The 1,158-nt window shown below is 36.3% G+C and overlaps 1 protein-coding gene across 1 annotated transcript in view; it reads right to left on the bottom strand.

The window, feature by feature from the left end:
- Positions 1 to 1,158, bottom strand: part of SLC25A16 (solute carrier family 25 member 16) — a 54,527-nt gene that overhangs the window by 17,676 nt on the left and 35,693 nt on the right. The window contains exons 5-6 of the mRNA XM_003783612.3: positions 664 to 785; positions 346 to 412 (exon numbers count right to left, since the gene is read on the bottom strand). Of these exons, the coding sequence (XP_003783660.1) occupies positions 346 to 412; positions 664 to 785 (189 nt within the window). The remainder of the gene's footprint in view (positions 1 to 345; positions 413 to 663; positions 786 to 1,158) is intronic.

Here is a 1,158-nt window from a genome sequence, read left to right as displayed (position 1 = left end):
GCCTGTGGTCCCAGCAACTTGGGAGGCGGAGGCAGGAGACTCGCTTGAGCCCAGGAGTTGGAGGTTGCTGTGAGCTATGCCACAGCACTCTACCCAGGGGGACAGCTTGAGGCTTTGTCTCAAAAAAAAGAAGCAGCAGAAAAAAGATACAAATGTACAATGTCTATTCATTGTACACAACAAGTCATCTTTACATACAAGATATTGTATCAGCATGTATGGATCATAATTTTATCTTCATCATTTCCTAGTTAAAAGTACTTTTTCAGACAGCATCATTTCATAAAAAAACTGGTGAAATATTCGAAACAAATAAATTAGGATTCAGCCAAATTTGAAACATACCTGCATATGGAGCCATTCCCAATATAGTAGGCATCAGGCCTCTGTAAAATCCAAGGAAACCACCTTCCTTTTCAGTGAAGGAAAATTAGAAGAAAGATTACATTGTGCTCATTATGATAAACATCAAAGAACAAAAGCACATTTTATAATGGAAAAGTTACTTTAGGACCTACCCTGAAAAACAAAGATATACTTTCATAGTTGTTATTATTAATACTATATATCAGCAATTACAAATAAAAGAATAATTATTTAGATAACATACAAAATATTTTCCCAGACATAAAAGGACATGTTATAGATGAGAAAGATGAATACCTTTGCATAAATTGTTTTGAATGCATGAATAATTCCTGTATAGGTGTGTTCCCCTTTCACCTGGAATGCTAGGCGAACTCTAACCATGTCAAGAGGGTAAGTACAGACAACTGCTGTCATACCTGAAAACAAAGTAGAGAAATGTTCCCTATCATTAGTAATGCTCTAAGTATTATAGCAGTGATGAAAACCCAATGAAACCAAAAGTAATGTAACTGACAGAAGTATAAAACAGTATCAACTGGAAAACAACCCAGTAAGTGAAGAATCACTTTGTAAAATTGTCTTCAAGTTTTTCCCACTGTGAAGTTATGTTGTTAGCACTAAAACAGTACATAGTACTATGTAAGTGAATTATGAGATTTTTTTTTTTTTTTTGAGACAGCCTCAAGCTGTCACCCTGGTAGAGTACCCTGGTATCACAGCTCACAGCAATCTCCAATTCCTGGACTCAAGCAATTCTCCTGCCTCTGCCTCTCAAGTAGCTGGGACTAC

The sequence above is a fragment of the Otolemur garnettii genome, unplaced genomic scaffold (assembly GCF_000181295.1).
Source record: "Otolemur garnettii isolate 467f Iridium unplaced genomic scaffold, OtoGar3 scaffold00008, whole genome shotgun sequence".
Lineage (NCBI taxonomy): Eukaryota > Metazoa > Chordata > Mammalia > Primates > Galagidae > Otolemur > Otolemur garnettii.
This window is presented reverse-complemented; position numbering and strand designations above follow the sequence as displayed.